General features: G+C 40.9%; 1 protein-coding gene across 1 annotated transcript in view; it reads right to left on the bottom strand.

The window, feature by feature from the left end:
• Nucleotides 1–24,876, bottom strand: part of ptprsb (protein tyrosine phosphatase receptor type Sb) — a 57,986-nt gene that overhangs the window by 19,473 nt on the left and 13,637 nt on the right. The window contains exons 4-10 of the mRNA XM_078264250.1: nucleotides 23,063–23,251; nucleotides 12,415–12,525; nucleotides 6,685–6,954; nucleotides 5,694–6,073; nucleotides 3,091–3,292; nucleotides 1,267–1,403; nucleotides 909–1,053 (exon numbers count right to left, since the gene is read on the bottom strand). Coding sequence (XP_078120376.1) covers nucleotides 909–1,053; nucleotides 1,267–1,403; nucleotides 3,091–3,292; nucleotides 5,694–6,073; nucleotides 6,685–6,954; nucleotides 12,415–12,525; nucleotides 23,063–23,251 — 1,434 coding nt within the window. The remainder of the gene's footprint in view (nucleotides 1–908; nucleotides 1,054–1,266; nucleotides 1,404–3,090; nucleotides 3,293–5,693; nucleotides 6,074–6,684; nucleotides 6,955–12,414; nucleotides 12,526–23,062; nucleotides 23,252–24,876) is intronic.

Genomic DNA, 24,876 nt, shown 5'->3' with positions numbered 1-24,876 from the left:
GGTGTACCACCTTGGTGTCAAGGTAAAGACTGAAACGAGACCAGCTAAAAGTGTTGCTTATGAATACACAGTCTGATTCCTTGTGTCTGTGTAAATGCTCGACAAAAACTTACCTCTGCAGTGATAAAGTGCAACACCATGAACTGCAGGACTGTTCTCGACCAAGACTACTTTATCGATTCTTTTCCTTGCGCCGTTTTCTCCATTATCTCGGCATTTTCTTCTTAGCAGATATAAAACGAATCAATATGTCAGAGCAAAAAAGGGGACGTTATTTGACTCTTATCAGAGCTATCAGTGATTGTGCAATACATTTGAGAAAACGACACAAGGGAGAGAATCCAAGTTCAGCCTGGGTATAATACAGACTGGCCGGCACTTACCTGTAAACACAGCATGCCACCCACCATCCTTTAATGCTCCTCATCACTGACTGCTAGCTAATAAGTAGCAGACAGTGTCGCCCTTTCAAAGACATTAGACGCTGATAGAGTGGAAAAAAAGTGAAAGGAGGGTGAAGAAACAGAAGAGTTAAACTTTAATCGGCGCTCCATCTCCATCTATCATGATGTTTTGGCTGTGTAAGAAATCGAAAGGCTGAGCGGAGGAAGAAAGGCACAGTCAAATGTAGATGGATGGATGGGAGGGAGGGTTTGACACATGGGTTGATAAACGAAATAGATGGAGAGATGTGAAGATTGTTCCCAGGTTTTACCGGGTCAGGAGCTGAGGACAATGTACTTTGATCTCTGTGTGTGTGTGTGTGTGTGTGTGTGTGTGTGTGTGTGTAGGGGACAAAATATTGCATGAGACTTCTGTACAAGACTGAAAAATAATACAATATCAATTTGTAGCATTTCCGTGTGCCTGCAGGTACAGTATGTGAACCCAGTCAAATTGAGACGTACTGGCTTGTGATGTCCTCTGCACCAGCTCGTTGGTGAAAGCTCCGATGCCTTTGTTTGAGATGGCGGCCAGGGAGAAGGAGTACTCAGTGTTGGCTTTCAGACCCTCCACCGTGTATGAGTTCCTCGGCCCAAAGGTCAGCTTCTCCTTTGAGAGAGAAGAAAGAGGAGCAGAGGACAGGACGAGAGGGTGGGATGAGGGGAGTGGAAAAGTGATTAAAGAGATGAGACTGTCACCAGCAGACACAGAGGTGCTGGACGCTGGGGTTAATCTTTTAAACTTCCTTCTTCTATCTGCCCTCTCATCCCTCTGAAATCCACTGAGCAGACAGGTTTATAAAAAGAGAGTAAGAGGTCTTACCAAGCTGCCGAACTTTACAGGTTTGTAGAGCAGCTCATAGTTGACAATGCCCTCCTTTGTGTAAGCAGGTTCCCAGGTCAGCTCAATGCTGGTGTCTGCCACCCTACCGACTTTAAACTTCCCCGGTTGGCCTGGGACTGAAGGGGACAGGACAAAACAGTCAGATATACAGTATATATATATATATATATATATTAGGGCTGGGACTATATTTCTTTCACGATACATGGATGCCGATTCTATTTGTATTGCAATTTTCATTTATTGCGATTCTAGAAGTATTGCGATTCGATGGTATTGAGTATTGCGATTTTCTTTGTCCTTCTTTAACAAAACCAAAAGTTGAATAACACACTTGTACAGACAATATATCCTGAGACGGTACTGAAAAAGAATTGTTTTTAAAAAAAAGAATCACCTGTCAGTCAGTCAGTCTGACATTCATTTCATTTACATAAGTAAAGTAAGTACATAACATGTATTTTTCTGCATTTTCTTAAAGGTCCTGAAAGCTTATTTTCTTAAATGCCTTTTAACTATAAATAATGGGATTCTACATGAACATGATATTGTATGCCAAAGTTACAACAATACTGGTTCTTTCACACACTTTAAATATTTCCACGCACCAATAAGAATTTAGCAATAATACATCTTTTAAATTAAAAACGTCTTAAAACTCTCTTTTCCTGGAAGACCTTTTTTCTAATTTCACCATTGCTTTTTATTGTGTTCCGTTATACCCTGTGTTTTTATTTATTTTAGTTCATTACATTTCATTTATTTAATAATCTTTTACTATGCCAGTAGTATTATTCTTAACCTGCGTCATTATTTTAGTGAATTTTATAGTTTCCCTTAGTTAACCTTTTTACTGGAAAGCACTTTATAACTGTGTTTAAATAAGTGCTATATAAATTAAGCTTAATAATGTAAATACTATCAATATCAGAATGGGAATTACATTGCCAGGGAAATGTCACTGTCAATCTAATCTGATCAAACAGAACAGTGTGGGAGCAGAGTTTTCTTTTTGAGTGTGAAATTCTAATTAATTTATTACTAAGGATGTTTTTTTTCTTCTAATTTTAGCTGTAATTGTTGCTTATTAAGTCAGTAATACTTTCACAGAGAAATGACCAAGATGGGCAATCAATCCATTTAAACCTGACCTAAATGGTCATTGTGGAATAAGAAATGATGTTGTACTAATGCTCAATGTCATAATGTACACCCACTTAAACCCTTGTATTGTTGTGCACTTTTCTCATTCATTTTGTACGCTGGAAAATGGCAGACTCTTTAAGGACATCTGATGGTGTAGCAGGAGCTCAGGCTCCACAGACATTTAAACCAGTTATACCATCAGAGTAATCATCTCTTTGTCCCTCCCATCACATAAAACCTGCAACTTCTCAGCAGCTGTAACAGTGACGCAAGCAGCGCCGAGGTACAGTACGACGGACATTTTTGGCTGCTAATCCCAGTTTCCTTTTCCTTTTCAAGTCTCCACAGTCTTATGAAACACTGTCCCAACAGGTGGAATTTATTCCTTTTGGAGAAGTCAAATTGCCTCACAAACACTGAAATAAGCTACTTTTGTATACATGCACACACACACACACACACACACACACACACACACACACACACACTAATAACGTCATTTGTGCTTATCCATGCACCAGCATGCACAAACATCTACAAATGATAATGTTTTGCACACACACACACACACACACACACACACACACACACACACACACACACACACACACACACACACACACACACACACACACACACACACACACACACACTGACCTCCAGGCATGACTTTGACATGGACGGGGTCTGAGAAGGGTCCGTCCCCTACAGAGGTGAAGGCCAGGACCTGGATGGTGTAGGTCTCCGTGGTCACCAGGTTCTGAATGGTGGTGATCACGCTGTCCTGGACGTTATGGATCTGCCACTCATTTATCGGCCGGGACGGGTCCATGGTATAGTACACACGATATCCTTTCACCTACAACAGAGGAGCAGAGAGGGAGAATGGCCGCAAGATCAGGGGTCTTCAACGTTTGTTTAGGCCAGGGACCCCTAAACTAAAAGAGAGACTGAGCAGGGACTCCCTACTGCATATATATGCTATACAATTGAGTTGCATATTGTAAACTGGGCCGAATGAATGAAAATATTGGATGGATATTATTTATACATCATTTTTTAACGTACCTAACATACCTTATCTATAGTAAGCTTATCTTCAATGTGTAAATACCTTTTCTTCACAAATAGGCCAATTTATCTTTGCTATTAAAATGTTGTATTCATATTAATGTATATTTTCAGACATATATATATATATATATATTTTAAAAGTTCAAAAAAATATTTTTGAAACATAATTTGGTGGCCCCCCTGCAATTACTCTGAGGACCCCCTACGGGTCCCAGACCCAAGTGTTGAAGATCTCTGCGCTAGATGGATGGAGTACAAATATCTCATTCTCAGGTTGACAACACCAGTTCCAATACAATCCCTCACATTGTAGTGTGTAAGATATAATCACTCTACCTCCTTTAACTCTCCTGTGGGATTTGTTTATGGGCAGTTCAGAGTATATGTAATCCTGCTGCCATGCCATCGCCCTTAGCCGCCACCTCTACCACCTCCCCTCTTATTACTCTTTAATATCTATAATCCCCATCCTCAATTCAATCTTGCACTTTTATGAACCTACTACACAGTTAGGAAGTCTAGAAAAAGAAGTAGGCCTCAAGAGGGAGTGCTCTTAACTTAGAGTGGACAGTCCAATTACCTTTTTATCATTAGAGGGGGGAGGGGAAGGGAGTTACAGGAGGGAAATCACTGGCAAGACACAATCCCTGCAAAGGACATGAACCTGCACACTGGAAAAAAGCTCCCAATGGTGAATTTTATTAAGGCTTTATTGTTTACCCTCTTGTGGGCCTTTGGGTCATTTTAAAAGGTTGTCAGTCCTAGTAGTAGTAATAGTAAATGTCATTCAGTCTTAAAAGACTAGAACGTTATTTTACATACGTTACAATAAATCCCTTTATATGTCCCCATAGGGCAATCGATTGGGGACTGGAAAAAAAGAATTGGGGACTGGATGGTATATGCACAGAATGTTACATGTTTCCTAATGTCACGGTCACGGTTTCCTTATGTTTCTCTTTTTTTCATGGATGTACTGTAAGATACAGCATTGGAGGCGGAGCCCCATTCATTCCTATGAGATTTGCTCAGTGGCGCAGCCATCATGGAGCAAGAAATTACCCGGATGATTGGTGCTACTTACGTATTGTGTGGCTCATAGAGCAGGCACACTAGAGACCTGCGCCGGGTGAGCCGGCTACTTCCTGTTTCCAAATGTTATTGGACAGAATGGATCAAATTCTGATAGCGAAACGAGTCAATTCGCAAGGGTTTGTGACGCTTGAAAAAATGTATCCACTCATTTACAGATGTGTCTTTCGCCGTGTAAGTCTACAGGAAAAAGTCTTTTTGGACCAGAAGGGCATCACGTGACGGACCAGGAGTTGCAATTCCACTGTTATGGCCGCTATGTTCAATTTGCTTCAAAGCCTGGTGCACTTCGCTGGGGCCTGGTATTTCCCCTCCCATGTGTGTTCCTGACTGTCTGTGTCTGTGGGCGTGGCGGTCCTCTGCTCTCTCCTGGCTCCTGATTGCTGCTGATCAGCCACACCTGCCTTTCATCAAGCTCCAGCATATCAACCCCGGTCATTCAGCCATTCATCCCCAGATCGTTCAGCCAGCTACTACGGTAGTGAACGCCTCAGGCCGCTCCTTGCTCTAGGTATTAGTGTCTTTTTCTCAAGTGTTTTGTGCCTGATCTAACCCTGTTCTGCTGTACTCCAGGATCATTCTCCTCTGCCTGCCTGCTTCCGCCTGCTTCCCCTCAGCCATGGCAGCAAGCCCCTTCAATTAATCAATCCCTGCTCACTCATCTGCCTCGCACCAGCATCCCCCCCTTACTACCAACCCTCTGCCTCTGCCAGCAGCCTCCTCACTCATTCTACCTCCAATCCCCTTTTTTCCCTTACAATAAATCCCTTTTTAATTCATCTACTCCTGAGTCTGAGTCTGTGTTTGGGTCTCTCTTTGAAATCAGTTTTTATATGTTTGAATTTTAACTAATGGGACAAAATCTGAAACTCTGGATGTAAAGACCGGGAGCTGTCACACTGAATGGACTCTGCTTTCTTTAACAACCTTTTAGAACAGAAAGGAGTTTTTTTTTTGTTGAGCACCAATGTTTTTGCTGCAGACGTTTACCACCATATTTAGAACATTTTGCTGTTTGACATGAAAATGTAAAATGTAAATGTTTTCTACTACTGATAACAAATCAAAAAAAAAAGTTTCAGTTCTCCTCCCACCTGTCCATTGGGTTCCTCCGGCTCCTCCCAGCGCACCATCACCGTGTTCTGAGATATAATATGGGCCTGGACGTTTCGGGGAGGACTGGCCGGGGCCTGCTCTCCTGTACGGGCCTCCACACGCGTAGAGGGGGGCCCCTGGCCGATGCTATTGAAGGCTGACACTCTGATTTCATATTCTGTGTTGGGGTACAGTCCCCCGATGCTGTAGCGGGTGGTGGTGATGCTGTCTACTGTCTCGTACTTGCTGTCCGGCCCTTTGGCCCGGTACTGGATGATGTAGTAGGAGACAGGGTCTGGGTTGCCAGAGTCCCATGTGATGGTTACACTGGTGGCGGTGGTCTCTGTGACTATGGGTGTGCCGGGAGGCTTTGGCAAAGCTGGGGATTAGAGAGAGGCGAGATGAAGAGAATGACTATTTATTGGTTTCTGTCCATTCTGTACCTCTGTTATGGTTACAGTCATTCATACTGTACATTCTGTACATTGTTTTGTTCATTCATCAAATAATATCACATTCTGTACTTTATATATATGCACTTTGGAGTACTGTTTGCACTTTAAGATGCTAGACTGCATTTTGTCGTACTCGTTCACACTGTGTGCAATGACAATAAAGTTGACTCAAATCGAATTACATTTTTGAGGATACACTTTCACATTCATTTGGTAGCTGTTTTTGTTCAAAGAGGTATTAAATGGCCTCCCACACTGTCATGTATCAATGATAAACCCACAACAATGAGGGAGCCTTAATCATATTTAATATGTATTATTCTTCGTTCAAGTACAGAACATTAGCTTGACAGAAGTCAAATGTAACATTACCATCCTGGACATTTAGAGTATCCCTTTCTCCTGCCATGCGCACATTTTTAAATATAGAGGGCACCCAATCCATCTACATCTATCCTTCAATAAAGCAACAACTTGGGGTACTTTCCCACACTGTTTCTCTCTCTGAGAGCCAAAATGATTAATCGTCTCTTACTCTTTACTAAGACCTGAGCGGTGGCCTCGAGGATACCCAGGCTGCTCATGGCCACACAGGTGTAGTTTGCTGACTCCCGGACACCGTTGAGCTCCAGCACGTTCCGTCCAATCGGCATTTCATCCTCTGGGGTCAGATCCTCGCTGCCCAGCATCCACTTGACGTAGGGCATGGGCGAACCCACGGCCACGCAGGTGATGTTGATGCTCCCTCCCGGCATGATCTCATGGTTGGAGGGGAGGATGGAGAAACGAGGGGGCACACGGCGCACTGGGAAGGGAGGAGAGTCAGGGTAGAAGGGGGAGGGGGGTTTGGGGTAAGGTGGGGGACGAGAAAAGAAGGGAAGGGAGTGAGGAGAAGAAAGGCGGAGAAAAAGGAGGAGGGGGGGAGAGAGAGAGAATCAGAGAGAAAGAGAGAGGAAGAGCGAGGCAGAAACAAGATAAAGATTAAGAGAGAAAGTGAGGGCAAGAAAGATAAAAAGAAAGAAAAAGAGAGGAAAGAGAGGAGAGGTAACAGGAAGGGGGAGAATGAACTTCAGGTTTGTTTGGTTTTTTTTTTACAGAAAATTACAAAGGGATATTTCAAGTGTAGTCCCAATTACTTTATGGTACTGATGATTCCAACAGAAAGACACAAATCTTGTGCGAGCTCAACCATTCAGTGAGCTGCCTACTCAAAATAATAAAGTGACAAACTCTTGAGTATCATTTCAACCAGGACATGACACCTATAGTCAGTTTCTCTTCTTAAAAAGAACCGTTTTCTTATTAGTTATCATTCATTTAAGCAGAAAAATAAGACTTTCTGATTCAGGTTTCTGATTATAGTTGTATTATTTTAACATGTCTCCCTCCAAGCAATGACTAAACATGCTAAACTTGACCAGAAACATCAGTGAGAAACTTTACTTCCTTTAGATTTCTGTGCCTTGGGGGTGCTTGTGCATTAGATGGACTCTTTTTAGAGTGTGTATGCATCATAGGGGCCGATCAATAGGCCCTGCCAGCTATTTGTGTCCCCATAAGAAGAAGAACTAAAGTGGCAAGTTGTATCCAATACTGCATCGGTCTGAGCTTGGTTGACTATTTATTAGGGAGAGATGCAACGAGAGAGACTGAACTCATAGGTCACTTGCATGCCTGGGCGACTCAAGAGGTATAAAATGGTGGAGAAACACAAAGAAGAGAACGAAGAACTGAAGACTGAGAGGGAGACAGAAAGAAGTGAGACAAAAGCAGAGACACTGGAGAGACAGATAGAGGGATATAATAAGTTAAGAGAGAGAGAGAGAGAGAGAGAGAGAGAGAGAGAGAGAGAGAAAGAGATCGACACACAGAGAAAGACAGAGACAGAAAGAAAAAGGCAGCTCTGCTTCTCTTCCAGACAATGACAGGCAATGTAGCAAAGGACAGCCACATTGTACAACAAGATACTGTACAATACATAGGATTCATAACTGATACAGTGTGTAGTCAAATGAATTGGAAATGTGGACAGGAGTGGATTGAGGGTTCTAATAGGGTGTTGTGGCAATTACAGAGTGATCATTGGACACATTAAGTTAAGAACACCAAGACAGCATGAAAGAGGCAGAACGGGAAAGAACGAGTGCGAGCAAAACGAGATATGTGAGGTAGTATGTGCATGTTTATAAGTTAATAAACTTATGTACATGTGTCTGTCGCTCCTACACATCAGGGTGCAGACAGAATGCAGAAGAAGAAGAAGAAGAAGAGAAAAAAGGGGGAGGGAAGGGGAAAAGAATGGGAAGTGGAGATAAAGAGAGGAATTAGAAGAGGGTTTTTTTAGGGGAAGGAGGGAAAAAGGGGGAAGAAAAGAGGAGCGAGGAAGAAGAAAACACATGGATCTATTTAAAAACACGGCTATATACCAGAGTCAGGCCCATTCAGAAAGTAGGTGCTTCAAAAGTAAGAGAAAAGACTAGTAGAGATCGGATGTTTAAGGAACAGAAGAAGAAGAAGAGGAGGAGGAGGAGGATACCCGAGGGTCACAACACAGGAAACAGAAAGAGACAGAGAGAGAGTAACGGACAGACATCTCTGCATGAAAAGAGAGAATGAAAGGGAAGGCAAACAGAGAGCAGAAACATTGTCCAAAAACTAAACTCACCACTAGGAAGCTTATATTTATAACAAATTAAAACAACAATGTTCTAAAAGTATGCAAATAAAAATAGATTCAAATAAAAAAAGTTACTGTAAAAAACCCTACAGTAGCAAAACATTTTTTTTAGATGATTTGGAAATCCAGCAGTAATTCTAATATAATAAATAAATAAATAAAATTAAAATAAAGATAAATAAATAAGGGTAAATTTGCTGCATAACCTCCACTCCTTAATGTGTAACATCATTACTTGGAATCTTCATGGGCCACATCCCCCTACTCAAAGAATCTAGAGACAATTGGATAGAAGTTAACATTTTTGCATGTGTTCAACAAATTGAAACAAAAACAAAAAGTTATAAGAATACTTGTAGGAAAAAAAAAGGAAGACACCCAGAATTGGATACAGAAGTTGAAGACAAGAAAGAGACAAAAAGACAAAAACAGGTAGATCTGTTAGAAAACAGACATGATTAGGCAGGCATCTCCTCATCTGAGCATGCTGGAGACAGACAGACAGACAGACAGACAGACAGACAGACAGACAAACGACAAACAGACGACAGGCAGACAGACAGACAGACAGGCAGACAGACAGACAGACTGCATCCATGACAGCTCCATGCACAAGACAGACACAGCAGGTGCCAGGCAGCACGGCAAAACACTATCACTTTCATTCACTTATTTTATCAATATTGCAAAAAAAACAACTAAAAAAGACAATTAATTAAGCATATGGATTTGTTTGATAATATAAGCAACAGGATGTAGGTGAAGCCTCAAGATGATCGTCAGCAGTATTTAAAAATAAATAAAAAAAGAAGAGACAAAAGACTGAAGAATCCACTGCAGAGACATAAAGTGAGCTCATAACAGGGATAATCCTTCACATGCTCACAGAGCTTTAAGTTAATCGAGCCGGGCCGCATGATTCCCCTCCATTTTCCATACAGTTGGTGAGAGCCAGGGAGCTTCAATCTTTATTAGTGGGGCTATCATTAGTCCTGTCCTCTGCAGGGAGTCTGGAGGCTACGTACTGGGGAGACCTTGGCACAGCCATAAGGATTACCACTTCATCTCAGCACTGCTATACAGTACACCCCGTTCAGCAGCGTCACTGTGCTGACATTTACGCAGCACCATCCAGTCCGTCTCAAGGACAGGGCTTTCATTACCCACTGTAATAAGAGGGAATCATTAATATGCCCTCGATATCTAAAACTGTGAATAGATATGATTAATTTCAAATGTCAGTCAATACAGGCATATCGGAGTGTTTGGGAAAGATAGCAACAGGCCATATTACAGGCGAGTTAGGATATTGCTAAAAATTGACTGATAGTTTACTGTTAGTGATGAAATACCACATGTAAAAAAGTTATCAATTATAAGTAAAAGTCCTGCACTGACAATGTCACCTAAAAGTCTGTATTATTTTAAGGAAAATGTACTTTACTTCCTTACTTCCTTATTTAACTCATTTCTGCTCAACAAGTGGTTGCTAATGCTAAATGCTAAAATATAGAGTACGAGTAGCACAAGTAGAGAAGGGTTATACAATCAGTGAAGTGACTCAGTAATGCCAGCATTATCTGTCTAAAGTGTGCTAAGTAAGGGATCATGTAGAGCGAGCGGGTCATTATTGCGAATTAAACCCAACAGGGTGATGCACGTTGGGTCGGTTACCTCGACCAATTACAACAGTATTGGAGCTAATTTGAAATATTTTATATACTGTGGAGTCATCTAATGTTTAACAATGCATCATATTTCATCATATGCTTTGTATGTAAAATATGAATTTGTCATGTAACTAGTAACTATAGCTTTTCCAACAAGTATTACTCTCAAGTAAAGCACAAGATTTGTTTTTAAGGGGTCGACATCTAGCACTTAGTAGAGTGTGCATCCTGTGTAGACGGCCCCGGGTTTCGAATCCGACCTGCGGCCCTTTGCTGCGTGTCATCCCCTCTCTTTCCCCCCTTTCCTTTCTATCCACCGTCACTATCTAATGAAGTGAAAAGCCCAAAAAAATCAAACAAAGAAACGATTCGTTCTCATGTGTACTCAAGTGTAGTAAATATACTTTGTTACTTTCCCCCACACGTGATGTGATGGTTGTCTCGTCATCATGAGTTTATGGCTGATGCTTCTCCTAAAAACCTGCACAGCACATACCACGTCAACACAGAAGGTACAAGCGTGACTGTGAGTGAGAGCAAGACTTCCACTCAGTGCAACAAGTTCAGAATTAGAGCAGATGTGATGGCATGGAAGCTTAGACACACCATTACACATGAAAAAAAAAAGAGACCGTAGCCAGACATGACAAGACAGCAAGTTCAATAATATGACAATGTGAGCATATCAACAGGCGTGAACACACACTGCGCCATGCTCTTGTGTCAGTCCGTCAGTCAACAGACATGCAAGCGGTGCTCCTTTCTCTTTCTCTCTCACTCCTTCCATGCAAACATCGCCTCTTTTTAATCTTCCAATTCTTGGGTCTCCATGACAACAAGATCATACCATGCAGAAAACATTGATCGGGGAGTGAAGGCAATACCAAGGGTTCTGCACACAAGGCCTCACAATGCAGTCAATGCACTCTGCTGCGTAGGCAGACCACTTCATCAACGTAGCAGTTTCAGAGAAATCAACTCTCTTCATTTTTTTTTGGAGACATAATCATTTCACTTCAAAATCTACTCCGGTGTCCTTTAAATGTATTTTTTTTATTTATTTATTTTCCTTTTTTGTTTCTCTCTGTTTCAATAATTGGAGCTTTCTGAAACAAAGGAGTAACAAAAGAAAAGAAAGAGCACACCAACCTTCTCGAAGCTCTGAGGGATGAGAGGGGGTTGATGCAGAACACAATGACGTGAGAGGGGGGGGGGGAGAGAGAGAACGGGGAAACACAGAGAGAATAAAAACGGCCAGCGCAAAGCCACTCGCTCCACTGCATCACACACGCACTCTCCAACACTCTCACGTCGCATACACACTCCTCCGATTTCCCACTTCACATAGAAACTAGAACTTATAAATCTGAACATTGGTCGTGGTCTTTCAAACATAAGCCAGATACACCAGCACCCACAATCCAGAGGCTATTATCACTTAAACAGGGATCATGTGGGTGCAAAATGATGCCTTTAATGTAAACATATTTAAGAATAACTTATGTCCTGATTGTTTCCAATTTCATTCAAATCTCCAATCAAATCTGTGCATCTTTTGTGCAACATTTTCCTCTTTATCCACCTCTTGGTACAGAAGCCATTTTAGTAGACACATCAGTGATGTTTCCATGCAGTTAAACCAAGGTGTGTTCCCAACTTCAAGTTCAATTTGGTTCCACTGCAGGGGCTCGCACCGAGGTTTAAGGTGGACTTGTTAAGGGTGGTTGTGAAAAATACCAAACAACAGAGTTAACATATATTGTAGACAATGGATGGGTTAGTAATACTTGTTTAAAAGCACAGAAATGAAAAAAAATACTTTATTAATACTAAGAGCACCTTAATAGTAGGGATTTCTGTGTGTTTGTTCTGTGCATGTGCGTGAGTGTGCACGTGTGTTTCTGGGTTCAGGTCCTACCTCGCACATACAGGTTGGCAGGGGAGGAGTAGCGCACGCCTTGAGAGTTGGTGGCCACACACTCGTACTTCCCTTGGTCCGTTTCCTCGCTGTTCTCGATCTGTAACGCTCCTGCAAGACAGGAAGAGAGAGAGAGAGAGAGAGAGGGAGAGAATTGTTTTTTATATTTGCCATACAAATAGATTTATAAAATGATATAAACCCATCCTAATATTGTGTTAATGTAGCCAACATATAACTGTTTATTGTGTTTTGTCTGATGCTTTGGCAACATTATTATTGAAACTTTCATGCCAATAAAGCCCCTTGAGAGAGAGAGAGAGAGAGAGAGCGAGAGAGAGAGGGAGAGAGAGAGAGAGAGAGAGAGAGAGAGAGAGAGAGAGAGAGAGAGAGAGAGAGAGAGAGGGAGGAGTAAAGATGTTTAGTTGAGTTTAGAGTGTAATCGGGCCTTAAAAGTTAGGCCCAGCAAGGGCCAACAAGTACATTTCGATTGACAGCTTTTTAAAGCAACAGTATGTAACTTTCCCCCTACAGGTGATCTCATTGGACCTACAGCCGCGCGAGCTGTAGTTCCAATGAGACAACCTGTAGGGGGACCAAAGAGGGAAAAGTTACATAGTGTTGCTTTAAAAGCCCGAACCCGTTTACAGCCCGACATTATTCAAATGTGCGCATGCACACAGCTTATATGCCTTTTGTCAAGACATTTTTTAACATCACTTAATCATGACTTACGTAGGCTATAGGCCACTTGGAAGCTGGAACAAAGAAATAAAATAAGTCTTGCAGAGGCCAGCCTCCGTTTCACCTCCTCAACAATCATTTTCGCGATAATCGAAACGCATCACCTGACCGCTCATTTACCGCGCAACCCGGAGCGCAAGCCCGAGCCCAGCCCGAGCCCGGCCCGAGCCCGTGTAAAATGATAGAAATTAAGACCGAACCCGACCGAGCCCGTCGGGAAAAGATCTTCAGCTCTAGTTGAGTTTGTAGAAACTGTTTCTGCTGCTATCAGCCTTTCTTTCATCCTCAGATGTTAGTCTGTTGGTCTGTTTTGTTATATTTGAACCCTTGGGTATCCTCTCTCCTATTGTTTCAACATCAAAGGCAGCATCTGAAGGCTCTCAAATACCGGTAGCAGTATTTTTACAGTAAGAAGCACCATATTGTATTTTCTCTTTCCATGCTCGGCAACAAAAAAAATCTGAATTTCCTTCCAAAAAAGTTTGCAAGTCAAAACCAAGTCTCAAAATGACTTTTTATAAACGTAGATGACATTTAAAGGACCTTTTCTTGTACACCGCTTTACAAGCTAGAGATTCCTCTCTGCTACAGCAGACTCACTGCTGCTGCTTGACAAGCTTTACCCCACGGCAACAGCCAGACACAATGCTCTTTAACTCCTCGACTTCTTTCTTCCTCAATTTCTATCCTGCTACCCTGATCCCGCCGTGATAAACAGTGTCTCCCTTAACGTGCTAAAATTACACACGGCGCTCGTCAGGTATTCTGTTGTTTCACAGGGTGCTATTCTTACTTTTGTTTCCTTTCCTTTTTTTTTGCAAACGGCCTTTTGAATTACCAGCAGTTCTTTTTTATTTATTTTTTATTTTTTGCTCTTTCAGCCTCCTCTGTCACATTCATCTCATCTGAAACTGACTTTGACATGGAGCCTTAGGAGGAAGCACAAACCCATGGATTACACTCTGCTGCAGGAGGAGAGGAAAAAGACACAACTCAAAACACACACACACACACACACACATCAAATCTCCTGTGAGACTGATAAAATGGCTTGTATGGAGATACTAAATTTATATAGAGAAACAGAAGATATAGTTTTCTCTGCACTTTCACATACATAGGTTAGTTACTTTGGTAAAAGTAGCACATTGCCACAATGTAAAACTACTCAAATACAAGTAAAAGTCCTGCTTTCTGAGTTGAGAAAAAGTATTGTAAGAAAAACATATGTTACATGATTATGCAGAAGGGTCCCTTCCACAATGTAAAATATTACACACAATATATAACTGCAATTCAAGTTGACAAAAAAAGTCTTGTCATGGTTCAGTTACTAGCTTTGAATTATTTGCAAAAAGCAAAAAATAAGTCCCAAAATAAGCTAGTAAGTAGACCTTGAGTTGTTTTTATTTTTATTTCCTTATCAAACTTCTGAGGTGAAGAATTAGCTTTCATGCAATACTTTATTTATTGTTAGATAATTTATTTTTAGGTAATCTTTACATAACAATGCATCATTAGTTATAAAAATGATCACATGATCTGTATGTAAAATCTTAATAGCTGTCAAAAACGTTAATAAAACGTATTTCCCTCTGACATGTAGTGTGGTATAATCCGGTAGAGTAAGTAAGTAAGTAAGTAGTAAGTAAGTAAAGTTTATTTGTATAGCACCTTTCACAGATAAAAATCACAAAGTGCTTCACAATAAAATGCAATACAACACAAGTAGTCACAATACAAGCAAATTGAAATACAAATAGAAAACATAACAAACAGCCATAAAAGCCCCTCGACTAAGAACAGCAGAGTCATCAGCTGCTTTTTAAAAGAGTCAACAGAATCCACACAACGTAGCGGGAGAGGCAAGTCATTCCACAGCCTAGGAGCTACTACTTGGAATGACCGATCCCCTCTAGTTTTAAAATTAGTGCGGGGAACCACTAATAGCATCTGACCTAATGATCTCAGACTACGGGTGGGGGTATGTAGCTGTATCAAATCAGAGATGTATGAAGAAACTTGACCGTGCAAGGCTCTGAAAGTAATGACCAGGATTTTAAATTGAATTCTATACTGGACTGGTAACCAGTGAAGTGCTGCTAAAACAGGTGTGATGTGTGCTCTTTTGTTAATGTGCATTAAAAGCCTTGCAGCAGAGTTCTCAACAGTCTGGAGACGATAAAGCTGATTCTTACTCAGACAGGTAAAAAGACTGTTACAGTAATCTAAACGTGAAGAAATGAAAGCATGAATGATCATCTCTAATTCATCCTTAGTCACAAGTGTTCTTAACTTAGAAATATTTCTCAGTTGGAAGAAACAGTTCCTAACTAATAATTTAGAGGGGTGATCCAACGACATAGCTGAATCAAAAACCACACCTAAGCTCCTGAGACTCGGCTGGACAGACGAGCCTAAGTCCCCAATATGCTGCTTTATCTCAGGTATACGACTTTCAGGGGCGATAATTAGAGTTTCTGTTTTATCTGAGTTCAGAAGCAGAAAGTTGTCACATAACCACTGTTTGATACTAGTCAAACTGTTTATTAAAGATGACAGTTTAGAGAACTTAGTTTCCTTAAACGAGCAGTACAGTTGGATATCATCCGCATACAAATGGTACGATATGTCACTAAATTGACTAAATATCTGTCCTAAAGGAAATATGTACAAGAGGAACAGAATAGGTCCCAAGACAGAACACTGAGGTACCCCACATGACAACTCTGCAGTTTCAGACAATATCTGATTCACATAAACACTAAAACTTCTACCAGAAAGGTAGGATGAGAACCATTTTAAAACTGATCCAGACATCCCAACCAGATCACGAAGTCTATTTATTATAATGTTATGATCGATAGTGTCAAACGCAGAAGAAAGGTCCAATAGGACCAAAACTGTAAAATCCTTTGAATCAGCTGACATCATAATATCACTAGAAACTTTAAGCAGTTTCTGTAGAATGCCTTTTACGGAAACCAGACTGGAATTTATCAAACAGCTCGTGCTTCTCTAAGAAAAGGGTGAGTTGCTCTGCTACAACTTTTTCTAATATTTTTGCTATGAATGGTAGTTTTGATATTGGTCTGTAGTTCTTAGGTTGAAGTGGATCCAATGTGGCTTTTTAAGTACAGGCTTAACGACAGCATGTTTAAAAAAGCTAGGAACGACACCAGTTAAAAGTGAAGTATTTAGCATCTCAACAGTAGACGTACAAAGAAGCATTAATTGGAAAATCTTGAGTAAAGCTGCAAAGATTCGTTGATTAAGTGCTTATTCGATTGACAGAAAACAAATTGACTTCTATTTTGATAGCCGAATAATGTTTGCAACGTTATAATGTTATATTATATTTGTAATGTTATAATGTTCTGGTTCCGGCTTCTCAAACGTGAGGATTTGTTGCTTTTCTCAGTTTTATATCATACTCATTATCTTTGGGTTTCAGACTGTTGGTCAGGCTAAAGAAGACAGATGAAAACTTCACCCTGGACTCGAGAAAAGATTTCCCCAAAAATGAAAAAAATCACTAGCTGCAGCCCTATACAAAGCAGAAGTGGTAACACTTTACTTGAAGGTATCAACATAATTGTGACATGACACTGTCATAACTGTGACATGACAACTTGACATTAACCAGGATGACATTACCAGAAGATGTATTTGTCATGACAACTTGACATTAAGTGTCCTTATTAAGACAACTTGACATTGAACAGGATAACATTATGTCAAGTTGTCATGACAAAGACATCCTCTGGTAATGTCATCCTGGTTAATGTCAAGTTGTCATTACAAAGACATACCAAACAAATTTATTGTCAACTTGTCATGACCAAGACAACTTCTGGTAATGTCACTTTGATTAATGTCAAGTTGTCATAATCAAGACAACCCAAACAATGTCAACTTGTCATGACAAGAACCGAATGACACTTAATGACAGAAGTCATAAACGTTTATGACTTGTTTATAATGTTTATGACACGTTCATGACAGTGTCATGTCACAGTTATGACAGTGTCATGTCACGATTATGTCGATACCTTCAAGTAAAGTGTTACCGCAGAAGTACCTCAAAATTAAATCTACCACTTAAGCTAATGTACTAACTTTCCACCGCTGCAGACACATACACACGGTGTGATATCCTAATGGCGAGAAAAGTTTTTAATTATTGAATCTTAAAAACAGTTCAAGCACTAAAATGTTCCACAGAGACAGTTTGTGTGTCTGTGCGCATACAGCTGATTAGTATACTGTATGCAGAAGTTTAAACAATATGTTTTTGGATGCTCCGAGGAGGGAAGGTTTAACTTGTTACACACAGCTCGGGCACAAGTATGCATTCTGTGTGTTTGAGTGTGTTTAATGAACTGAGGCCCCGCTAGCTGAAGCTGTCATCCATTTGCTTCTGTCTTCTGCAGTTACATGAAAGGAAAACAGCTCGTGCCCTCCTATTTCTCTCCATTTTTCCATCGCTCATTTCCCCGAAGTACGGGGCAGAGTTGGGCGATAAACAGGAATAAATTATCTGCTCTACAAGCCGAGCCTCCTCTCCACAAAGAGGCGCAGGCAGAGGGAGAAACGAGGGAAAGAAAGACAGAGTGGAGGAGAGATGGAGCTGGACAGGTGGAGCTCTGCAAACAAGAACTCATCTGACAGCTGGAAGCAGCTCATGTGGCTAACCATCAGCACAAATTTGAAATGGGCGATTGAAATCTCCTTTTATGCAAAACGTGTCTTTACCATAAAAAAGACAGCTTTTCAGTATCTGCACGTATAAAGGTCAGCACATGTATACATACAAACAAACAAACAAACAAACAGCGTAGACAGATAGCTGACATTGGACAAATATAATGACCGTCGGTTTGGAAAAGCAGGAAAAAAAGCTGTGAAAAGGGAAAGTGAAAGATAACGAAGAAGAAGAAGGGAGAGCAGTTTGGAAGCTGCTGACAGACCCAGAATGAGATGTGACGTCAGTAAATTGAGCTGCGGTGAAATCGCGGATGGTGTATCATGTCTGCAGGGCTGAGGCTCAGCCGATCAGATGACAACCGGTACTGCCAACCGGATGGCTCTGCCAGAACATCTAGGCCAAACAGATCACCTGGACTCACGAGGTGAGACCTTAAGTTTTAACTAGGAGACGAGGGTCAACAATCAAGACAGACGGATGCTATATTTTGTTTTTACCACAGCACAGTTTACTTAACGCAGTTTAAAAGTAAACCGTTTTCCTGGGAGGTGAACACAAAAACATTGAAGACAATATTGTTTTAAACAAGTTAGCTGTTGAGTATACAGTGTAATTAATTTAGACCTAAAACAATTAGTACATTAATGGCTTGACGGATAATTTAAAGTGCTCATATTATGCTCATTTTCAGGTTCATAATTGTATTTAGAGGTTATATCAGAATAATTTTACATGGTTTAATTTTCAAAAAACACCATATTTTTGTTGTACTGCACATTGCTGCAGCTCCTCTTTTCACCCTGTGTGTTGAGCTCTCTGTTTTAGCTACAGAGTGAGGTATCACACTTCTGTTCCATCTTTGTTGGGAGTCGCACATGCTCAGTACCTAGGTAAGGACTACTAGCCAGTCAGAAGCAGAGTATGAGGGCGTGCCACGCTAGCAGCTAGGCGAGCATTATAACGTGTGTTACAAAGTGACCACGTTTGTCTCTGAAGTAAAGGCTGGACTACAATAGAGCTGTTTGGAGCAGTTTGTGAACAGTGTTTTCTGTTGGAGATGGTAAGTCCCTTTGGGGTGGACTTTGGGTTTTTTCACTTTGTAAACCTATTACATGCACAAAAAAGATATATAACACAATAAAGGAAAGGGAAAAAGCCAAAAAGCATAATATGAGCACTTTCAAATCTGCAACAATTTTGTGATTAACTCATTAATCATTTAACTCATTTCTTCTTCTTTTTCTATAAAGAAAACTGACACATTTTCACTGGTTCTGACTCCTTAATTGCGAAGATTTGCTGCTGCTTTCATCTTACATAACAGTAAATTGAATATATTTGAGTTAAGAACTGATGGTCAGACAAAATCAGAAATTTGAGGATGGCATCTGTAGGAAATTGTGAGAGGCCTTACCCAATTGTCTGACAATTTACAGACCTAACCCATAATCCATTAGTTATGAAAATAACCATATAGTTGCAGCATTTGATAGGTATTATAAATAATGATAAATGATAAATCTACAATATAACAAATCACAGTATAACCAATACTTACACCGCCATTTTTAAGACATCCTTTTAAAAATAAAATTCTGGATCTTCACCAAAAACTAATCATTTAGTTTTTTTGGCCAGTGTCCTAATTTCCAAATTCAATTGTGTGTTAGTCAGCAGGATATCTCAAAAACAAACAAAAACAGAAGTTAAACGCGACCAAAAATAACCTCCGTGGCAACGATGCACGGCAAAATTTTGAGACGAGAGAGCCTGCCTTCGATAAAAACAGTCCAAACTATTTTGAGGGATGCCTGAACAAATGTATTTGTGTTAGTCAAAATATCACTGTTGTACTATGAAGCTGATTTAAAGAAACTAAACTGCGTCTTTATGTTTCAATCACTTCCCTTTTTTTCCCGCTTTAAATAAAGGTGACCTAAACGTGACTAGTACCATTGGCACAACCTTTGATCAGATCACAGTTCTTGGCCAAGACAGGTCCATCCATTACCCAGCAGTCAACCTCAGGGTCCATATTGCATGCCATCTGTTAGAATGTAGGTTTATGAAGGCTGTTCCGTGCTTAGGTAAACTCTCCACATCTCCGTCCCAAATGTCAGATATAGACAAATAGCTTGTCAAGGTTCTCCTCATGCACATCTAAACTGGTGCAGCAGATGGCATGTGGAAATGGATGGATGCTTTGGTTGAGGTATAAAGATGCCAGTAAAAGTTCAACTCTATACTGTGCCATATGTTTTGTACCCTCAGGAAACCGGATGGCGTGTGTGCAGGTTTAATGTACTGTAGGTGTGTTTACAACTGTCGATGGCCACCGTTTGGACAATTACCTGCGGGGGGAGGACACCGCAGATGATAGATAGCTGTTATGGGCTGTGAAATGGCTGAGAGTTGTCTTTTGCTGGATTTGAGTGGATTTATTATCAAAATCATTTTTCATCCTGGTGCCATGAAAAATTATATATATATATTTCCAAGACCCAACAGAGAAAGAAAAGGAAAAGACAGAGAGAAAACAATAATTGTAGCCCAAAAACAGATCCCTGGCTGCGGTCCAACAAGAGCTGGCAGCCGTCCCCTAAATCAGAGGCATTGCTTGGAAGGTGCCCCCATTAAACAGATTTAAAAAGGAGAGTTTCATCCATAACACATCTCTGTGCTGTTCTGTGCCTAGCTCGTGTGTAATGTATTTCCTACAAATCATTTCACTGCAGTGTTTGGTCCATTACTGTATACACCGCATTTTGTTGTTCAGCTTTGCAATGCTTTTGGTGATTTGAAATCCTATTAAACCTCGCGGTGAAAACTCGCCGTGCCATTTGTCTTGCTACTGTTTCATTGATGTGATACGTGACCTCACGGTCTGTAGCGGTGAATTAGTGTCATGTCTCTGTGCGACACCTACAGAGGACAAAATGAGTCTCGGGGCAGACCAAGTGAAACATATTATGATAGACACTGTATACCGGTAATATTACTGCACTTAATAAGGGAGAAAATAGTAAAAGAATCTATTGAACTATCGTTTCAAGATGCATGCAGAGGTTTGAGGGAGGTTCTTTGTTATTTTGTAGCTCCGAGGCCACCAAAGCTTTCTCATAAATTCTAAGCAGAGAACAGAGAATTAGTTTTTTTTAATTATGGAGTGTTGTCTCACCTGCATCCCACACCCACTGCAGAGCATTTTACACAGAGGCAGTTACCCTCGACATATTCCGGTGAGTAATTACTGGGCATTATACTAGGAATGGATGTGGGCTACAGCTACCTGTAAACACTATAATTGACAGTTAACTAAACCCCTCCCCCAGTCTGCATCAGCATACAGTATCATAGCAACTGTAACTAGGCAAGGCGGGCCTGACAAGCGTTTGATTTCTCCACATGTTGACGCGGTGCGTACGGGGCTGTAGTAAGAGAGATTCTCCATATATAAAGAGTTTGAAGGGTTTTGTCTTTTTTTTAAAGATATACTTGATGAAGGTTGGACAGACTGAAACGTCGTAGGCTACACTTTGACTTTGAGGGTGAAATTACTCCGAACCATCACTTTAAAGTAAAAATATTCATTATACAGGTCGGCTAATTTTAGAATCATATACCGGTATATTATATTGCTGGATTATAATTAGTAATGTGTACATCACTTTAATGTTGCAGCTGGTGAAGGTGGGGGTACTTTATATACTGCTGGGTAGCTTAACCTATAATAATATATCCTAATTTATTAGTTGACTTATATTTTGTATTGATTGTAATCACCTAATCTGTAAAGTAACAAGTAGCTAAATTGAAAGTAAATGAAGTGGAGTAAAAAGTACAAAAGCCCTCTAAGAGAGTAGTGAAGTAGAATGAAGCATAAAATGAAAATACTCAAGTATATACGTACTACTTCAACAAGTACTGTACTTGAGTAAATGCACATAGTTACATTCCACCACTGGCTAAGCTGATAAAATCTGCTAGTTACGGTTGTCATTTGAACCGGCAAAATCAGCGCTCGCTACTAGAAATGAGAAGCCTGCTTTTGTCTACTCGTGTGTGAATTTAGAGACCCATGCTTTCAAATCTGACACTGATGTTATTGCAAACTGCATGTGTGTCATGCTCGACAGGTGTGGCAACAGTGACAACAACAAAAAAATTGAAAGTGCAAGACTTAAATGTGTTTCAACAGCGTAATGGCAAACTCTGCAAATGGAGATGCAGACACAAGGTTGACATAGGGCAGAAGTGATCAGTAAAGGATATTGGCTGACAGCAGGCAGATATCCGAGCTGGCAGGACGGAGGAGTACAGAGAAATATGGATGAAGCAACAACAAAATGGTTTCGCCTCACCATCACTTTCATTCCCCCTGAGGACAGCTGAATGAGAATGGCTGAGAAAATACGTGTCTACCTACTCCAGGAGACGCTGCATCATCTATACAGAAGAGCATAAACAAAGCTGAACAAACTGTCTTAAGCACAAGATGTGATCTTCTGTATTCACCCCTCGATCTGTCTGCACAGACACACTCTCTCTCTCTTCTCTGTAGCAGCAAAAACAGATTCCCTCCCTCTTTCCCTATTACTGTTTCTGGCAAAGTGATCTTACACTCAGATTTGAAGACATTGAGCTCATTTCACACAATTTAGGCTGGGCGGGTCAAAAGATAAGCGGAGCATCGTTTAAATACCTAATGTGAAGAAACTCTGTGTATGTATTGATTTCGAGAAAAGAGAATTATGGTTGTTTTGGGGTATATTGATTATTATATTAAGCTTTTCTTTCTTTTCAAAGTGGATTTACTTTATAATTATATGTAAACTTTATAAAGTATAGGAGACCTGGCTTTTTTTTCTTTAACATTTATGATTCACAATGGAGAGCTCTGTACCTTTAAAGTCTCATCTTTTTATAATCTTTTTTCCCAAATGTTAATAAAAACAGCATTTATTTTTTTTTCTTGGCTTAAGGGCAGCACAATTATCCTTTTATGAAATTGGCTTTAAAAAGGTTTTACGCCCCCCAAAGGATGCAGATAAACTCAGAGAGGAGCATGTAATCCCTAAATCACAATTAAAACATGATAATCACCAAATTTAGAGCAACAGGGACTCTACCTGATAGTTTGTTTTTTACTTATTTTATAAATGAAATAATCTAACAATAACTCCTTGTCTCTCTCACCTGATCGGAGCTGTTTGATGCGACCCTGGCTGCTGACGGGCTCGACGGGCAGAAAGTCTTTGAACCAGGAGATCTCCGGGTCGGGGATGCCGCTGGCAGCGCACAGCATGGTCGCCGTCTTTGTCCGCTCCACCACCTTCAGCTGGGGACCCATGTCTATACTGGGGAAGCCAAATGGCAACAGGTCCTCTGGAAGGATGAAGAGAAAGAAAGAACGTATTCAGGATTCACTGAAGCGGGCAGCATTCAAAACTAGCAAGCAGTCGACACACGGAAATGCTATTAGTTTTGACGGCATCTGGTCATAAACCAAAGTGTTGGACAAATTATAATTCTGACCTGAGGATGGTGCAAAAGAAAGTTAAGGGATCACCAAAGTTATTACACTTTATCCTGAGGGGGGCATTAATGTTTGTACCAGATTTCATGCAATCCATCCAGTATACGGTAGTTGTTTCTCTCATTTTACTCAAAACCACAAGATAAGTTAATGGTGCTAAAGGAAAAGTCAGGGATCACCAAAGCCATTCGGATGCATCATGTGGGGACCATGGATGTCTGTGACATACACTGCCATACCTAGAGTCAAGTGGCTAGCATTGCTAAAAAAAAAAAGATAGTGATAAAGTGATAAAAGACAGGGACAGAGGGCGGTGGTACGTGTCCACAATAGGCGTTTTTTTTCGCAGGGATTGCCCCATTTCCCAGCATTCGACGATTGGCAGGCTTGCCACTAGCAGTTATCAGTTTCTCTTTTGTGACCACTGACAAGCAAAGAAAACATGCTACACCCTCCTACAACTGCGATGGTTGCACCTGATTAGGCAAACGCTTTACTCGTGGGCTGTCTGCTCCCGGATTTCAAAACGGACCAACATGGTGGTTCTCTTATTTTATGAAAATAGTTCACCGAAATGTGTTTCTGAAAATATTTTATGCAAGAAATAGGCTATGCAACTTCTGAATCTGTCTTCATTTCAGATCTACAACGGTCAGTTTGGAAGATTTTTTGTGAGTTTTGGAGAGGCGGTGAGTCGAGCTGGACGCCCATGATGTGCATGAGGTAGCCTGGACCTCAACTTTATGCAAATGAGGAGCAGACAACTCGACGCCACGCTTCGCGAAAGTCACCGCGACACTACCAGAATCCATTGCCCAGCTGCTTACATAGATAATGAATGGGAGTGTAGAAAGTGTAGAAATGATGCTTGCCAGTGGACACTTGCCATTAGATACTGTAAGGTTTGCTCATACATTATGATGTATGCAAATCCACTGCGACAATAATGAACAAATATGTTTACTCCTCATTTTTTGGGACAGTTGATCTGCAGTTTTTCAAAACACAGAAAATCGGTTTATCTGCCCGCACAGAGACAGAGTTGACATTGAATCCCTACTTTTCTTCTTCTGTGGTGAAACATAAGACTTGCATACTCACACACACACAGACACACACAGACACACACACACACACACACACACACACACACACACACACACACACACACACACACACACAGTGATGTGAGAGCCACTGTTCCCCGCCTTTAACATCTGCAGGCCCCTGAAAGTGGAGATACTGGCGAGGACAGCGAAGCCACTGTATCCTTCCTCATGAAAATGTGTTAGCTTCTACAGCTAGCTAGTCATTAGGTGATCTAGCAGGCGGCACAGACACAGCTAGAGTTTAGTGTGTGTGTGACAGGCCGTTTCTACAGGAGTCTAAACATATCGCCCAGTCAGCAGGAGCAACTTAAATGCTGTACACGCATGCACGCACGTGCACACACACACACACACACACACACACA

Source organism: Sander vitreus, chromosome 12 (genome assembly GCF_031162955.1).
Source record: "Sander vitreus isolate 19-12246 chromosome 12, sanVit1, whole genome shotgun sequence".
NCBI classification, from domain to species: domain Eukaryota; kingdom Metazoa; phylum Chordata; class Actinopteri; order Perciformes; family Percidae; genus Sander; species Sander vitreus.
This window is presented reverse-complemented; position numbering and strand designations above follow the sequence as displayed.